This window comes from Balearica regulorum, chromosome 21 (assembly GCF_011004875.1).
Source record: "Balearica regulorum gibbericeps isolate bBalReg1 chromosome 21, bBalReg1.pri, whole genome shotgun sequence".
NCBI classification, from domain to species: domain Eukaryota; kingdom Metazoa; phylum Chordata; class Aves; order Gruiformes; family Gruidae; genus Balearica; species Balearica regulorum.
This window is the reverse complement of record NC_046204.1, coordinates 8462509-8478102: the sequence shown is the minus strand read 5'-3', so window position 1 is coordinate 8478102 and position 15594 is coordinate 8462509. Positions and strand designations below refer to the sequence as shown.

Below are 15594 nucleotides of genomic sequence, written 5' to 3'. Positions count from 1 at the left end.
CCTTTAGAGAAAGCCAGGAGCATCCTGGTTCTAACCGGCTCCATTTTAATCCCATCCACGAGGCAACTCTTCTCCCAGGGCTGATCGCTGCCACCTCACCCGCTCACACCCTCACTGCCGCCTCCTCCTCCTCCCTCTCAGTCCCCAGCCACGCTCACAAGGCCACCGCTTGCGCTCCGTGTCTCCTTGCCTCTATCCCAGCAACCTACAGACACTCAAGACAGAAGGAAAACGTTTGCAAAACAGCTGGTTTAGGGACACTGCTACAGTACTGATTTTTTAACCATGTTTCTGAGCAGAGTTCTTGAAGCGCAGGTCCACTCATCTCCCCTGGAACAGATGCTCTCTCCAAAGCAGTTCCCACCTAGTTTCTCCTTCAGCCTTTGACACATTTATTTCACCATCCACTCTCAACACCAGCCAATTGTCAGCTCTGCTGCTCCAGTATTAAAAACAGAACATCTGATTTTCTGCAAAGCACCATTCCTTCCGTCCAACAATTCGAAAAGAAACTCTGAAGAGGCAGATTCAAGAAAATCTTTTATATACAGACATATATACCATTTTCTCCACCTCCCGGTTCTCCCAGCCCCCGGGACAGAAATAAAGCAATATATCCTTTCCTTCATTAAGACACTAGAACAAATATCATCCTTTGGAATGTTTTCACTTCAGTATATTTTTCTTTTTCAAAGCAAGCAACAATAACCATTTACCAAGCTGAAGGAAAGTTACACGGTTTTGGACGGCAGCCTTTCCCACAGCGTTTCGCTGAGGATTGTTTTATTTACCTGGGACAGAGAATTGCTCCAGTTCCACGCCCTCTCTAGTACAGTTTCCCTTGTTTCATTCAGAGCCGGTCCTCAGACTTTCTTCTCTATAAATGCAGTATGTTGGCCCTGAAGATAGCTCACTATTTTCTCCTCTATTTCCATGCCTTGCGCTACTTCCTCATCAGAAAGAGATAACGGAGTCTGGGAGTCTTTGGTTACGATAATAACAGAGGTTCTCCGTGACTCCAGGATATTTGCAACCACCACCTGGTGACGATATTTCTCCAGAGCCTGCCGTGATTTATCGATTAAGATCAAGGGATCCGTCTCTAGTTTAAATGAAATAACAAACGCCTCCGGGGCCCATTCTTTGACAAGAGGAGACAGCATTTTTGGCACCATCTTCATTGTGATCTGCAGAGAAAAGTTTCAGTATAAACATTATGATGAGTTTTAGTAAGAGATACAGGGGGAGCTAGGGAAATTCCAGCTTCACTTTGTGTTATATTTACACTGGGAAGTTTTCCAAGGCAGTATTTGGTCAGATCTCACCAAACAAGGTTAAAATGTCACTGGCATGCACTGTAAAGTTAAATTAAATTATCGGTCTGGTATTAACAATAAGCAGGGTGTTCTTAAGCAATGAAGCAGGCCCACAGTAACTGCATAAATATTTTGTTATTTAAGAGCTAAAACTCACTCTGGGAACATAAACATAAGCAGAGGAACATAAAAAAAAAAAAAGAATTATGACTGCAAAAGTCTGAGTTTTCAGGTCTCCAAAATCCAGGCATTTATTGAACCTTAAGCCTTCTGTCTATCAACTCTTTAAGCACAAATATGCCAAAGCACGGCAGGGAAAAGTAGGAGTCCCTGTTCTTCAGCTTCTTAACCTCTGGGTCTGTCCCTGGGAATCAGGTCTGGTCTCATTTTTCCCACGCTAAGGATAAACAATTAAGCCTAACAACTTCTTAAAAGCTAATTAAACTAAACAAATTGGGTATTTGTTATATACAGAGCTCTAGATCCACCTGCTCCCGTAGATGAAAGGGACCTGGGCGTGAGACACGCACTACACCTTTGGGCTGTTGTCAGCGTTAAGCAGAAAGAAGGAAACAACTCCAGCAGCAACTGTTCTTCAGCCAAGACCCACCATCTCCGTGCTGTAAGCACCGACAGCTTTAAAGGGATATTTCCACGGGATTCTGCTCCTGTGGAAATCTGCCCTTCATTCCCACAGGCTTTTATGGCCAGCCAGCCGTTGCTCTGCCACCTTCCTCAGGTTTTATTCCCAGCCAGTCCCCAGGCAGCCGTGACACCGGCAGGATGCTGGGCCAGCCGGGGTGCTGGGAAGGGACCGGAGGCCGTGCCCGGGGGTGCCTCACCTGCAGGGGCCCCTCCAAGGACTGGATCTTGTGCTCAGGCATCTCCGAGGCAGGGATGTAGAAATCTGACACGGCGGCTGCCAGGTAAAACATGACGCTGGAGCCTGCGAGGAACACAGCCGCTGTCACCCGCCGCAGCTGACCCCACGCCCCGGGGTCTGACACAGTCACCCACCGGGGCCGCCTCGTCTCCTCACAGCGAGCCCCAGGGGCGCCCAGGGACCACCCAGCCCCTCACGCCGGGGTGCTGGGCCCCCCACGGGGCCACTTGTCCCCTCACGCCTGAGCCCCACGGGCCCTCGGGCCACCTTGTCCCCTCACGCTGGGGCCACTCCGGGGCCGGGGGGGGGTGGGGGGGGGGTGTCTCCTCACGCCTGGGCCCCGGTCCCGTCCCCTCACGCCTGGGCTCCCCGCCCCCGGTGCCGTCCCCTCCCCGTACCGAAAGGCGCCAGGGCACGGGCGGCAGCTCGCAGCAGCGCCAGATACTCGGTGAGCCCGGTGAACTCGATGGCCAGCAGCGCCCCCGCCTCGGTAGCGCGGCGGTAGTCGCGGAGGGCGGGCAGCAAGGCGGGGAGAGCGGCGGGGTCGGCGGCCACACCGGGCGGCGGCCCGGGGGTGAGGCGGAGGGCGTCGAGCAGGGCCGGCCCGGGCGGCGGGAGGGCTCTGGCCCAGGGGAAGGCGGAGCGGGCCCGGTGCAGGAAGCAGACGCCGTAGCCGGCCCCCACCAGCCGCTCGGCCGAGGCGGCGCCGCGCCTCCCGCTGCTGAAGTTCTCCAGGAAGCGGACGGCGCGCGCCTCCAGCGGCACCTGCGTCCCCCCGGACGTCACCAGCGCCACGCGCCGCCCGCGCGCCGCCTGCCCCGCCGCCCAGGCCCGCACGCGCTCCTCGGCCGCCGCTTCATCCGCGCCGCCCGCCGCCATGCCCGCGCCGCCCCTTCCCGCCCCTTCCGCCGGAAGTGCGTCCGCCCCTCCCTCCCCTTGCCGGAAGTGTTGCCTTGGCAACGCGGCGGGGTTCGCGGGGAGGGATGCTGGCGGGGTCCCGCCGTTGCGAGTTGTGCGGGGCGGCGGCGCGGCTCCGGTGCGGGCGCTGCCGCCTGACGTTCTACTGGTGAGAGCTTCCCCCCGCCCCCGCCCCGGCTGCGGGAGGACGGGGGCAGGCCCCGGGTGAGGCCCGGGACGAAGCGTGGGAGGGAGCCCGGGAGGCAGGGAGCGGGTGCAGGGCACAGGGAGAAGGCCCGGGGCGAGGCCCAGGAGGGGCAGGAGTAGCCCTGGGGCACAGGGACCGGGCAAGGGGCAGGGACCAGCCCCGGGACGAGGCTCAGGGCGCAGGGAGAAGGCCCGGGGCGAGGCCCAGGGGCCAGGGACAGGGCGAGAAGCAGGGAGAAAGCCCGGGACAAGGCTCAGGACACAGGGAGAAGGCCCAGGAGGCAGGAACAGGCCCAGGTCAGAGCAAGAAGCAGGGACTAGCCCCACAACAAGGCTCAGGACACACAGAGAAGGCCCAGGACAAGGCCCAGTGCCAGGCCTAGGATACTGGGACAGGCTCTGGGCAAAGGCTGAGAGACAGGGGCAAAACCCGGAATGCGGGGACCAGCCCTGGGATGAGGCTCAGGACAGAGGCACGAGGCTCAGGACAGAGGCACGAGGCTCAGGACGCAGGGATGAAGCCTGGGAGGGAGGGACAAGGGCTCAGCCGCAGGGTAGTGGGAACTGGAGGGAGCACACAGCAATCGCTCACCTGTAGCGTTCCTCCTCACTTCCAACAGTGCCCACATCAAATAGAGGGCAGCGCAGTGAGCGTTCTAGATGTTTACACAAACATCTGCAGTTACACAGGGTCCTCAGTGAAGTCATATGTTAACTATACATTTTATGGGTTTCACAATAACTCGGGGGTTGTTTGGCTTTGGGCTTCGGTGGGTTTTATTTTGTGTACCGCAGTGTTGAAAGCCAGGCAGTTGCTCAAACCTGACTGTATCAGGAGTCTTGTGAGTGATTTACATAAGGTTTTAACGTACAGAATCATCGGCAGGACAGCGCTGTGGTCCCGTTTGGGAATGTCAAGTGTATGTGAGATACTCTGTCAGCAGACTGGTGGCTGTTGTGGGTGATTCTTGTGGTGAAAGTCCAGAAGACGCAACAATCTTCCCATACATCATTTCCAAGCAAACAAAAATACCGTTCTTACCTTATTTTGTTAGTGATGTAGATCATCAAAAAGCTGACTGGGTTAGCATCCACAAGAAGATATGCCAGCTCCTGATTCCAATCCGCACATCCCTCCCTTTTTTCCTTTCTGAAAAAGAAAGAAAACATGGCATGGAACAGTTGGTGAAGAGGCAGGTATGTACAAGAAAAATGAATCCCACTTCAGAGAACTGCCAGTGAGATTGAATTTGATCTCTTCTTCCTATATTTTGATGTATGTAGCGTTGGGAGGGCACCTCGTTGGTTGTTCAGTACTTAGTTGCAGAGCTTTAATTTATTTTTTTGAACAAGAACTCTATAATAAGGGGAGGGGGAGCATCCTCACTCTGATTCCACCTTTTTCGCAGTCCTGACTCAAAGTCCTGAGGTTCCTTAGGCAGCAGCAATCCTGGATCTCCCACTTTGCCAGATAGTTAGTCCTTCTCCCCAGTTAGCCCAGCATCCAACTGACTTTTGCTTCTCAGAGGTTGTCATGATCCGTCGCTGATGAGGGGGATTCCCCTTTCTCAAAGCAGGGGAGCAAAGAAATAAAGTCCCTTCCCTTTGTTTACCTGGCCAACATTACACGCCCTTTCCCACTAACTACTGTCTTTTATCTCTGCATTTTGGCCTCGTGGGTGGTGCAGATGTGCAGCTCCTTTCCAACCCAAGTGGTTTTCAACTCTTTTTTGTTGTTGTTGTTGTTGTTGATGGGGTGGCAGGATCTGCTTTTCCGCGATGTTGATAAAATAAAATAACCCACCCAAATACATCTGCTGCTTAAAATCTCACCCATAAAAATAAATTATCCTTCTATCGTTGCATAACTCCTAATCGCAGAATAATAGGACAACAGAACAGCTGAAGGTGAGCTGGTAACAATCAAACGGTGTCACTGAGAAGAACATCATTAATCTTCTGGATTTTACATTCTATGTTATTTGTAAGGTTGTTTCTGGGCCAGGTGCTAGTGCTTTGGTGACTGGCTCGTTGCTGTGGTCTTTCGTGGGAGCATCCAGAAAGAGAAGGCCTAAAAGAAGCAAAACCTGTGTAGACAAAAGTCCTGCAACAAGCTTTAGGCAGCAGATTCCTGTAGGTTTTGTAGGAATTGGGTGCTGACAACCCAGTTTGATTTTGAAAATCCCATCTGCTTGAAAATCACATGTGAGATTGTTGACCAAAGTCCAAGGAAGGTGTGTTTAGAACTGTATGTCCCAGAAGTGTCAGGAAAAACGCAAAAGCTCCTTTGTTCCATGTGACATTGAAGTTCATCTTTCATAAAATCTGCGAAGAAAAAAAAGTTAAAATTGGTCTTGTTGTGGGCAGTGGCAGAGGTTTTTTTGCACCCTTAATCGCTTAAAGCTTTGCCAAGAAACTTTACCTACATATTGAACACTGATGTTGAAAGCATCTGTTATTATGTCACTGAATTTATAGCAACTAAAATTATGACACATTATACATGGCAAAAGAGCACGTGACTGCCAGATCGAGGAGGTACTCCCTGATTAGATGGAAGCTAATCACTTGGTTTTATTAGAATCCAGGAGAAGACAGCAGGAAGACGGGGCTGGTGGAGAAGGGAGAGTCACTCTTGACTAAAGTGCACACCCAGGTTAGCCCGCAGCTTGAGCCGAGGCTTGGAATGACTTCATGGGAAAAGTCAGAGAGAGCAGACTGTGTTTTGTTTTTGGTTTTTTTTTCGAAGTAGAGATTTTTATAGGATCTTTAACAACCCTATTACATTTGTTCTTTGACCTTTGTCTCTAGGCTATTTAAATAAAATAGAATCTGGGAGCGTTATGTGCTGGGACACTTTGTCTTCCTTGTCTCCTAAGGAAGGAGTGAAAAAGTGGAAACACCCTGGTTTTTTACCTGCTTGTTTTCACAGCGAGACTGCAGCTGTGAGCCCACAAGTGAAGGCTGCCTTCATATACAGCAAGGTATAGGGCAGACAAGGGTGGGCCTAGACTGGCTGGAAGAGCGGTACGGAGAGGGCAAGATTATTTAATGCCCTGTCTTGCCAGCTTCATCACATTCCTACTCACAGAGCCAACAAAAATGCTTTAAAAAAGTCTTTTATTGCTCAGGGAAAAGCTGTGTAGTATCATGATGATCAGAAAAGAAAAAAAAAAAACCTTCTGCTCAAAGCCTGCCCATAGGTTTATTATTTTTTTGAAGATTTCTGCTGTACTTCACAAACTCCTGCACGGTGTTTGTTTAGAAAACACACAGCTCGAGCCTTAGTCAGGACACAGGAAAGCTTGTGAACATCAGAATGCCCTTTGGCTTAAGGGAAGGCGCATGAAGTTGAGAGCCAGGCGGTGTTATGAGTTTCATACCTCTGTACTCCAAAGCTTTGTTGATAGAAATCTGCTTTTGTCAACATAGCCGGGGGGGGTGCCCGCAGACGGTACCTCCAAACTGACAAAACTCCAAGTTTCTGTTTGTAGAATAGCCTCACCTGCCTGCGTGATGTCAGCTCACCGCAGCCTCTGGGTACGGGAAAAGATCCATGCCTCAGCCAGCTACAGCAGTCCTCCCGCACCGCTGCTCGCTCCAGGTTTCAACTCTGACTGAGAGCCTGCCTTCCTCTTTACATCGTCGTTTCTTCAAGCGCGCCATCGTTTTTGGTGCCTGTGAGCGAGTAAATGGATGTGGCACCGACCCCCCGGTGTGTTCCCAACACCCTCCGCGCCCACCTGGAGCAGAGCTGGGGTCCTCAGCCGCCTCAAACCCCAACTGGGGCAAAACTGCGTGGGGGCATCTTCAGAGAAACCTCTGTAATTGCAACACACATGAAAAGAACCCAAAGTGTGCAGGTCTGGGGGCGTGGGGCTGATGAAAACCAGCACAGGGCCAAAGCTAACGAACCCCCCAAGGCTTGTAACTGCGCAGTCTTAAATATTCAGTGCTGCAGGGCCGCCGTGGTCTCCTGCCCTTTCCTCTCCTCCTGGGAGCTGTGCAAGAGTCTAACCCGTAGCTTGTCCTCACTGCAGATGTTTTAAGATAGCTGACGTTGTGGGAAGCAGCGATGATCCTATTGACAAGGAGTAAAAAAAAGAATGATCCTGATCTCCAGCACCTCCCCAGATGACAATCGGCTCGATACCCACGCACCAAAGCCAGTGCCGGTTGTGATGGAGAAAGGGTGGCATGGACCGAAAAGGCAGCCTGATAAATAACAGCGTTTATTGCTCCTTGCCCTGAGCGTGTGCTGACTTTCTCCTGGGCACAGGAGAACCACACGGCTTGGTTTTGGTGCATGCCTTTTTCATTCTCTATCTGCTGGTCGCTCAGGCGCTAGAGAGGGGATGGCAGCTGTGTTTTCTAGCTCTTGGCTCTCCTTGCTGTAGCAGAGTGTTGTCGCTTTGGGGTGTGTTCTTCAAAGCTCTCGTTTATCCAGAATGGATGTCCCTTTACCTCAGCCAGGATCTCCAGGAAACACTCGCAGGCTGTCCTTGAGGTTCCCTATCCCTAAACTGTTCCTTCACCCTTGGCATGATTCTCTCTGCCCCTCTCTAACCACTTAAAGCTCAGCAAAATGCCAAAGCCTGGCCTCCAAAAGCACTGGGATTTGTTTCTTCAGCCGCAACTGTAAAACAGAAGGCAATAAAGAGGTAAAATGGTGTTTTCTGCCGGCGCTCACTGCCCAGGCCTGCCCGTGCCTCCTAGCAAGAGGAGAGCGAGTGCCTTACCATGGCAGCGCTGCTAGGCACACCAGCAACAACATTTCTTTCCAGGCAACTTTCCCGCTGCACCACTTTTGTGAAAAGCCGACGCAGAATTGTTGGGAGTTGGCAACAGTTACGCTGCAAGCAAAGAGAAATAGATAAATAAGCATCTTGGCTCTTTTTTGCTGGCATCCCTCAGCACGTCGTGAGGGCACAGCACCTACAGCTGCCACAGAGCTCTTGGCAGTGAACGGGCGTTCAGAGATACGTTTCTGGAGCTGGTGAATAGATCAGATGCTGCAAAGGGTGAAAAGACCAAATGTGGACTGCAAGGAGCAGCAAAAGGCAGGAAGCGATGATACCTACGGGAAACGTTCTGGATTCTGACAACAAACAGAAATCCTGCAGAGGCTGCTTGACCACCAAACCCAGCTTGGGTGATGGGTGTCCAGGGGTGTAATGCACGAGGGTGTTCTGATTTTAACCGACTTTCCAGGCTCTGCACCCAAAAACACCAGGCCCAGAGCTGGCCGGGAGAGGTGGGAGGAAGCTGCAGCACCACGTGAGGAGCTCTCTCCCTGCTTCCAGCCGATGTCTCCCGCAGCTGAAGCTGTGCCATGCTGGCAGCAGCTTGGCAAACCATACGCTCCACTGCCTGCTATGAGTCACCGTTATTACCGTCAGCAAAACCTCGTCGTAGCCCCTTTGTCTAATCTTTTCTATGGTCTTGTGATGATCATTTTCTGTGCTTCACAGCTTTTATTGCTGCAGCCTTATTAGTCCTTTTTCGTAGGCTTCAGGAATTCTTCACCTCCTCAGACACCACATGACCTAGGAGGGTGTCCAGAGCTGTTCCTGCTAGAAGTAGGAATGAAAGCCAGGCTCTAATATGACAGCTTTAATTTCCATCCATTAATTACAGACACAAACAATGTTACAATCACTGTTTTACAGTTTGCAAACTTGAATGTAAAAAGAGACGGTGCATATTCTTTCTCCTTATCCTTGGCTCCCTCTGTCCCATTTCTGTGTTTCCCTGCAGAAATACATCATCGATCTCGCGTACGGCACAGCCCAGGAGTTTGTTTTGGATGGAAAGCATAAAGAAGCGATTCCTGCAGCTTTGCATGCCCTGCATTTCAGTACTGAAGTGTACGGCTCAAATTCTGTGCAATTGGTGCCTGCTTATCTCCTCTTGGCCGAGGCCTCCACTGGCAAGTATTGTCTAAATAGTAACTTGGCAAGGGCAAGACCTCCCTTGGGTCAGGTTTCTGGTTTCCTTTTACCATTTATCAGGGAAGGACCAGCTCTGCATTTCAACATTGTGCCATGCCTCTACCCTGCCCAGCCTCAAGGGCATTTCAGAGAGATTTGAGAAGTCACACACACACCCCTGCTGCCTATTTCTGTGTCCCTCTGGGGAAAAGAATCAGTCATCGGGGATGGGAGATCAATGAAAGTAAATGAAATGTTTTCTCCATCTCTACCGAGTCCCACAAGAGAAGCGGTATGAAAATCTATTCTTTGCCTCTGTGGTTTCGTATGACTCTCAAAAGCATTAAATTCCCGAGGGTGGGTGGTTGCGCTCTTATCTCAGGGAACCGGCAAACATTTCTCAGGCCGTGTCATCAGAGGAATGCCTCAGCTCATTCACAAAAGCGTGCTCTGCCTGCAGCAGAGCTTTTTCTCATTGACTCTATGCTTTATTAAAAAAAAGTCAAATTAGGGCTCTGCGTGTGGAGAACCACTCTCCTCAGCTGCAGACGTAAAGGACCGAGAAATCGCTGTAAGTCGTTGCCATTACGGGAGTGTACACAATGCTCTGCTGGCAGAGCTGAGCTGTCTCAGGGATTGTCATAAATCGGGTGGTGAGAGAAGGCAAAAAAAATCCCGTGAGTAATTCTAGTGTGATAATACGTCAGTCATTAGTGGCTGCCTGTAGCTAACCTGTTTTGAACACATGTTTCAGAATGCAATATGCAGTTTCTGGCTTCTCCTGTAGTTCTAGACACTCGGTCTGTCTGTAAATTAGATTTTTGAATACCTGCCTGACTAAGGAGCACTTGGGAGAGAAGGAAGGAATCCACAAACTAAGTCTCCATATCAAATGACTGCAAGGGTATAGCAGGCAGTATCCTGTACATTTCTAAATAAAAAAAAATGCTCTTTATCCTGCTTATTTCGACGTGTCATTTCAGGTGTTGGCCATCTTCCGCAGGCATCCAAGTATCTCTCCCAAGCCGAGTGGATTGTCCTCAGAACTCCAGACTGCAGCGCTGATATTCAGTATCAGTTACATCGTGGTCTGGGACTCTTCTGTGCTGCTGAAGGAAACTTTGAACAGGCTTTATATCACCTGGCAAATGATGTAAGACAACTCAAATACAGAAACACTTCAATTTTTCTTCTCTGATGCTTCCAGATCGATATGAAAATCCCAGCAGACTTGTAATCTGATTTTAGGTACCAAGAGGATACATGCTATGAGCACCTGACATGTCTAGATCTAGGACACTTGTGCATCCACGTGTTACCAAAGTTGTGTTTTACCAGTTTTCCTTATTCCCTTGAAATGACATATACCTTGTCTTCACTGCATTGCATCTGCTTATAAATGTATCTGTCAGCTTGGTTACGGCCCCGAGATGAGCAGACGTTCCTACCCCAAACTGTTATAATTGGCGTTTATTTGACACATAAGTTCCTTTCTGTTTTGGCTGTCATTTTCCTCAATACTCTTCTGTTAGACAGCAGTCCTCTGCCAGCTGTTATTTAACAAATGCCCATTTAACTATTTAAATGTCTGCTTCAACAGCGTTTTCCCCGATTCAATCTGTTTAGCCGGGAAAGCGGTTTGTCAGATTTGAAGTGGTTGTTGCCAGCTGTGTTCCTGAGGATGCTTTGCCTGTCATCGGATCCCCCAAAGGCAGATGAACTCCGCGACATCCTATTTATGTCCCGTGTAGACTAAATTTATCCAGTGCAGAATGATGTATACCCACGACTGTGAAACTTGATAGTAGCTTTGTGTGGGTGTAAATGATGGGGAGAATTAGATCCTTTCTATTATAATATATACAACTCCATCTTTTCTTAGTTTGGAAACCTTTTGGGAGATTCCCCACTGCTGCTGGGTTTTTTAGGTTCAGAATCTGGTGCCTGAAAGAGTGTCAGGTAATAATTTTTTTGCTATTAGCAAGTGACTGGTGTACATCAGAGCAGCCCAAGACCTGTCTGAACTTTGGCTGCGTGTCTGAGATCTGCTGAGAGTCACACGCCAGCTCAGAATAGCTGGAATGCACCGCTGCCTTCCCACTCCCCTGGCTTTGCCCGGGACTTCGGGGGGGAGAAACGGGCACTCAGGGCAGGACTGCAGAGCTGAAAAGCGGCACCAGGTTGTGCGTTTGAAGACGTGAGACATACGGGACGCACAGCGAGAGAAGATGTGGGAAACCTGCCCCATGCTTCAGTGGGGTAACGTGTTGTGATAAGGGTTCCTCTGCCCCAGCGAGCGGGGGATTCGGGGGCGTTGCATTCCTTTGCGTAAACCCCAAAATACAGCTTTGTTTGGTACCACATTCTACAGTCATAACTAGGTATAGCTAACGCTGGAGTTACGCAGAAAAAACCTGAATGCTTCCAGTATTATTATTCCGTAACGAAAAATTTCCCAGGTTTGATATGAAGGTTAAACTTCTGCTTTGTTTTGTTTTTTAAATACTGATTTCAGATTTACCTCGCTAGTTCCACGTTTGGACTAAAATCTGTTGAGACTTCTGGAGGGTATTTCCACATGGCTAATATTTTCTTTCACCAGAACAAAATGGACATAGCAAACTCACTCTATGCTAAGGTTGGTAAAACCACAGGTCATCCTTTATATTTTTCTTGTTATTTTTTATTTTCTGTGTTCTTTTTTTTCCTGTTCCTGACTGCCCTTAATGTGACAGTGTCTGTATCGAGCATCAGCATTGCCTTTTAGGATCAATCCCAGAAACCCTTTTCATCCTTAAATATTCCTCTCAGTTAAAACCAGGAGGGAGAAATTCTGTACTCGGTTAAAAATTGTTATGCAAATTGTCTTCAATTTGGACAGCCAAACCTTGTTTAAAAAATAACTTTGCTACCAAATACCCCGCGCTAGAGGTTAAAGAGATTCGCAGAAGCAGAGAGAGTCACTGAGGAGTTTCCGTGCCCAGGGAAGAATTTCTGAGCAGCAGCGGAATACAAACGAGCCGCGGAAAATTTACGCTGAGAATCAATGAAAAGTCACACTGATAAAAGACGGTCAGAATGGAGCGATCAAGCAAGGGAAGTTACGATTATCTAATCACTCTAATAACTGAAAAAAAATGAGCTTTCAGTTTTTTGGCCTGATTTTCTGCGGAAACGGGGTGTTGGCAGTGCATGATCTGCCTCCCTTCCCCTCGCAAAATTCAACCAACTTTTAGTGAGTTAGATTTGTTCAAGCTTGATGAAAATTAATAGTCCGATGGAGAAGCGAGCTTCCAAGTGAGGCTGCCACTGGGAGGAGAGCGGTCAGATCGCCATGAAATATCCAGCTTGGCAGCAGCCAGCTCCCTACCTGGCAGGCAGTCCGGTTATTGTGGTAGGGACATGCATTGCAGGGCACATTGTTTATAGAATGCTAAATAACGTGTATTCATGCAAATGAAATAATTCATTTGCTTCCTGATAGGTAACCGACATCTGGCATGCCTTTCTCCTGAAGTCACTTCAGGTGCAGGAGCAAATTCTCAAGTCACAACCGGAAATGTCTCCGTTCACTGAGGACAAGAAAGTCAGCGATGACCGTATGAGTAAGCACTGCTATTGTGCAGAACTGTTTGGAAGACGGGATTTTAAAGAATCTGAACATCCCGCCGCTTATATTTATGGCATTGGGTTTTGTGCAGCATTTCTGTAGGCCAAATTTAATGGGAACAGCGGGTGTTTCTGAGGTTGATGCTCGGGGGATTGTGCTGGGTGAAGCAAACGAGGCCACTTTGGGAACGAGAGTGTTCAAATGGAAACACGGCTTTGCCCTTTTTGTTTACGGGCTCCTTCCCTTGGCCGTGACTGTAACAATACAAGATTTTTCCCTTTCGGGATTCGATTCCACTTCAACATTCTCGTTTGTCTGCAGTTCCTTTGTCTCCATTTAATTACGTGAAAGTGACATTTCATCTCACTTAGGTGGGTTTACAACTCTGAAGCGGTAGGACACAATGGAATAGCATGTGCTGATAATTGGATGTATTAATCTGGAGAATACTCCCAGGACGGAAGCTGGAGAGTCTCCCTGGGACATAAAGGTGGATAAAGCATGAGGAAAGCCGCTAGCGTGCACGGTACTACCGTGAAGTCAGGCTAGAGTCTGGGTCTTCTCCCCTTTCCACCATCTACGCTGATAAGAATATTGTCAGAGGAGAGAAACGTTGCTGTAAATCCCATTGTCTGGCATTGTCTCCATCCCATAGGAGCAACGGCAAGCCAGGACTGCGCGACACCATCTTCAGTTACGGCAGGAGTAGGAAAGTTACTCTTTTCATGCAGCTGTTATGACTCCACATCCTTACTAAGGGCTAATCAACACAATTACTGACTGGATGAAAAGATAGCTGTTAGTGGGTATGGAATTTGTGTGGAGCTGGGATGCCGCGTTGATGCTTGTAGTAGAAATGCTTTGATGTCTAGAAGAGATAATCGGACAGTTTTGAATACATTATCCGCCATGCATACATACATCCAACAAGATTATTTCCTTCTCGATGCAGCTGAAGCCCAGCAATCAGAAGGAATCCGAGTGCTGAATGCAGTACTGCGTATCAGAGAACAGGCACCAAAGCCACAACCTGGGGAAACTGCGAGAGTTTTGCACGCTCTTGCCATGCTTTATTACCTGACCATGGATTTACCAAAGGTGAGTTTTATCCGGTGCCTAACTCTGTTTCGGTGCTCGCCCCAGCCCGGGAAGCCAGTTGTCTGCGTTCACCTGGCACCTTCCTGAGTCGACAACAGCCTCGGAGCGCTGGGTGACTGAGGATGGAGCTGCCAGCTCGCGATCCGTGCTCTGCCAAGGCCGATAAATCCCACTGGATCTGTTTTGGTCTCTGCCAGACCATCCACAGTAGTTATCCACATTTTCTGGGTTTGTCCTTTATCTGGGATGTCCTGGCCCCGTGGCTGCCTGTCACAAGCTGCATTTAGACTTCAGGTCAGACGTTATGCAGCGAGCAAGACGTGGGCCAGGCACATGTCTCTCCATGAGCCAGACTCCTTGTAATTACCATGATGTCGATGTAGGTTCACTCTTGGACCCTGTAATTCAGTTTTGAATTTTCACTTCTGTATTTTTATGGCTCAGAATTTCAGATATGACTGTTAACTTCAGCGTGCCAAGTTCTCTGCTCTAGAAATCGTTGACTTTGAGGAAGTGCTGAACAGTAACCATCTGGAAATCAGGCCTCTGTGTTCGGGCTAAGCACTCAAAAGCCCAAATTTCTTCTGCCTGTGTTTTGGAGGGTGAAAGTACAGATTACTAATGGTCTTTTAATTGTGTCAGAGAAAGCCATAATGATGTGAGTCCATGGAAGACACAAAGAAACAAATCCAAATGAGAAAAAAGGCAAAGCTTTATAATTGTGAGAATGTCTAATCCCTGGAAGTGCTACCAAGGGAAATGAGGGATTTAGTCCAGACAGAGTCGATACAGCTGTTTTTTTCCTGAAATAGCTTTGGGAGTGTTCAGATGAGCTGCTGTACTAGACGGGAGGTAACAATCTCCAGCGCAGGGGGCTGGGGTTCATGACCTCTTCTGTCTGCACCACTGGATCCGAAATACGGGGTCTGCTGGCAGCTTTCCTCCTCGTACAGGTCACCCGCTGAGCGGCCAGAGCCTGGATCTGCCCCAGCGCAGCTACTCCAGTGAGCCTCCGTGGGTATTTTAACTATCCCTTGAGAAAAGCCCAATTCCTGACAATTACTTTGTCTTTTCTCTTTCGTTCCAGGCCGGAGAGCTGGGGGTGAGAGCCTTCGGCCTGGTGCAACAGCTGCCCCAACAAGAGTCTCAAGAAACCATTGGTCGTTTGCTGAAGTTGATTAACTCCAAGCTCTCCTCCACGAGGTTTTCTGTTTAACTAAGGCAGCTGAAAACAGAAAGCATGACAAGACGCAGGTCCTTTCTGCTGCTACCATCTTCCCACGTGTCCCTTCCTGTCTCAAAAGTGTTTGAAAATTAAACATTTTGATACCAGTTAATTTTCATGTGCTGCTCAACCTCCATAGCCTGTCACAGAGTTACAGCACAAGAGCGGGAAACAAAAGCAGAACCACCACACAATGCCTAAATCATTATCTAATGATTTACGAATAAGCAAACAGCCTCTTACGTCCTCATGCTGTCTGTCCAGACACTAAAACAAGCTGAGGTGTGTTCATTACCGGTTTCCTCAATTTACCTTTCAGTTTGATGAGGGAGGTACCAGGGAGGGGACGCAGGGAAGCTCCTTGCTGCACACCTACCTCGGGTGGTTGACACCTGCTGCTCAGGATGTGGTGGCACCTCTCTGCAGTG

General features: G+C 49.3%; 2 protein-coding genes across 2 annotated transcripts; one reads left to right on the top strand and one right to left on the bottom strand.

Annotated features, from left to right (window-relative positions):
* Nucleotides 1-522: 522 nt before the first annotated feature.
* PPCS (phosphopantothenoylcysteine synthetase) lies at nucleotides 523-3092 on the bottom strand. Its single transcript, XM_075773457.1, has 3 exons — nucleotides 2598-3092; nucleotides 2159-2262; nucleotides 523-1187 (listed from the first exon to the last, which is right to left on the bottom strand). The coding sequence occupies exons 1-3, from the start codon at nucleotides 3076-3078 to the stop codon at nucleotides 864-866; spliced, it is 909 nt and encodes a 302-aa protein (XP_075629572.1). The 5' UTR covers nucleotides 3079-3092; the 3' UTR covers nucleotides 523-863.
* On the top strand, nucleotides 3066-15278 carry ZMYND12 (zinc finger MYND-type containing 12). The gene is given in 9 exon segments (XM_075773447.1): nucleotides 3066-3166; nucleotides 3168-3265; nucleotides 4359-4500; nucleotides 9061-9232; nucleotides 10217-10386; nucleotides 11749-11871; nucleotides 12718-12838; nucleotides 13796-13941; nucleotides 15029-15278. Coding segments are annotated over 9 exon segments (1191 nt in total). The 5' UTR covers nucleotides 3066-3076; the 3' UTR covers nucleotides 15158-15278.
* Nucleotides 15279-15594: the final 316 nt, after the last annotated feature.